At 42.8% G+C, this 1,508-nt stretch overlaps 1 protein-coding gene across 1 annotated transcript in view; it reads right to left on the reverse strand.

Annotated features, from left to right (window-relative positions):
• LOC106111025 (diacylglycerol kinase eta-like) overlaps positions 1 to 1,508 on the reverse strand; it is a 10,496-nt gene that overhangs the window by 2,750 nt on the left and 6,238 nt on the right. Inside the window, 3 exon segments of the mRNA XM_013292991.1 lie at position 1; positions 4 to 131; positions 239 to 1,505. The exon segment at position 1 is cut by the window's left edge and continues 246 nt beyond it. Coding sequence (XP_013148445.1) covers position 1; positions 4 to 131; positions 239 to 1,505 — 1,396 coding nt within the window.

Here is a 1,508-nt window from a genome sequence, read left to right on the forward strand (position 1 = left end):
CCGGTAACTGGACCAGGGGATTGATGATTGGCAATTTTTTAGCTCTTTCACTCGTATCAGATTTTGATGAACCCATTCCTCCTACGACGCCACTGTCACCCCATATCGAAGACACCGAAGTTGACAACCTGCTTTGAAGTAGAAAAGGAAGGGAAAACTTTATTTTATGGTAGACTGTTAACATAGAAATTATAATCGCACAAGCTTTTATAAGTTAGCGGTTACATATCCAACTTACTTGTCAGGTTCGCCTGGTTTAAATAGACTTCCGCAGGATATTCTTCTAGTCGCAGCGGGCGAACAACTCAGAAATTTCCCGTACTCAGGATCTGTAGAGCCGAGCAGTTTTGGGTTATCTGATGATCTTCGTTCCCGGCTGTTAGCTAAACTCGGTTCCGGTGAGTGAACACTTAACGTATCCGTTCCCTGATCGAAGATATCACTTAGCACTGAAGCCATTCTACTGCCATTGTTTTTGAGGCTTTTTTGTTCTTCGCTGTGTGATGGTGACGGTGGTTCCACTACTACACTAACTTGTGGGAACATCGGCATTTGATTACTCAATTTCGCAGTCTTTTCTTCCTTAGGCAGAGCCAATGGTTTGGGAGGAGTTCGAACTGGAGACTCCTCCTTTTGTGCAAATTCTTCGGTAGTTTTAGGTAATAGATGCTTCACTGATCCATCGTCAACTATACGTTTCTTAATACTTTTCTTGAGTTGCTTTCGAAAGGATTTTCTTGCGATATCACTTCCTTCCTCAAATTGCGCTAGACTGCAATATTTAATTTGCTCTTCGACTTTCGGCGCATTCTCAATATAGAAGACCCTGTTCTCAAATCCAAATTTTTCCACTTCGGCCTCTTTTCGCTTCTTGACTTTTGATAGATGTTTCATTTTTCTTTCGGGGTTTTTTTCCAAGCTTGGATTTCTACTGTCCATGGGAATGTCTGAGACAGTGTCTGAGGTAAATAGCGTTGTATCGTCTGTGTAGGTTTCGTTGTCCCCGTTCTTACCCATCATGGCCAAGAGAACTTCTTGTCCGAGCATAGAACTAATATCATCCATGATCGATTCACCGTGAATCGTTTCCGAATTGACGTATGTCGTCTCTGAGATTTCAGGAGAATCTATATGCCCAATATTACCCTCTTCGAGATCCTCCGGCTTCGTGTCCATGATCTCCGATATTAAACTAAAATCTTCACTAATGTTGGACCCTTCAGAACTCGTAGCATCTACTTCCAAATCTACACTAGAAAGCTTTCTTTCCGGCGTGCATTCGCCGCTGGCTGGAGTGATCCTGTCACTCAATTCTTGAAAGTGAATTTCATCCGTATACGGCTTGTCGATGTCTATAATAGTCAATTGGTCCGATTCATAAGTTTCTCCCTGTACTATCGAATCTCTCTTCTCGCTATCATCTGAGATTATCAAATTAGGTATAGTTAGACTGCTGCTGTTGTTGGTGCCTCGGTCTGTGTCAAGCCTCAGCAGGTTCTTGCACGAGC

This window comes from Papilio polytes, unplaced genomic scaffold, assembly GCF_000836215.1.
Source record: "Papilio polytes unplaced genomic scaffold, Ppol_1.0 DF824180.1, whole genome shotgun sequence".
Classification (NCBI taxonomy): domain Eukaryota; kingdom Metazoa; phylum Arthropoda; class Insecta; order Lepidoptera; family Papilionidae; genus Papilio; species Papilio polytes.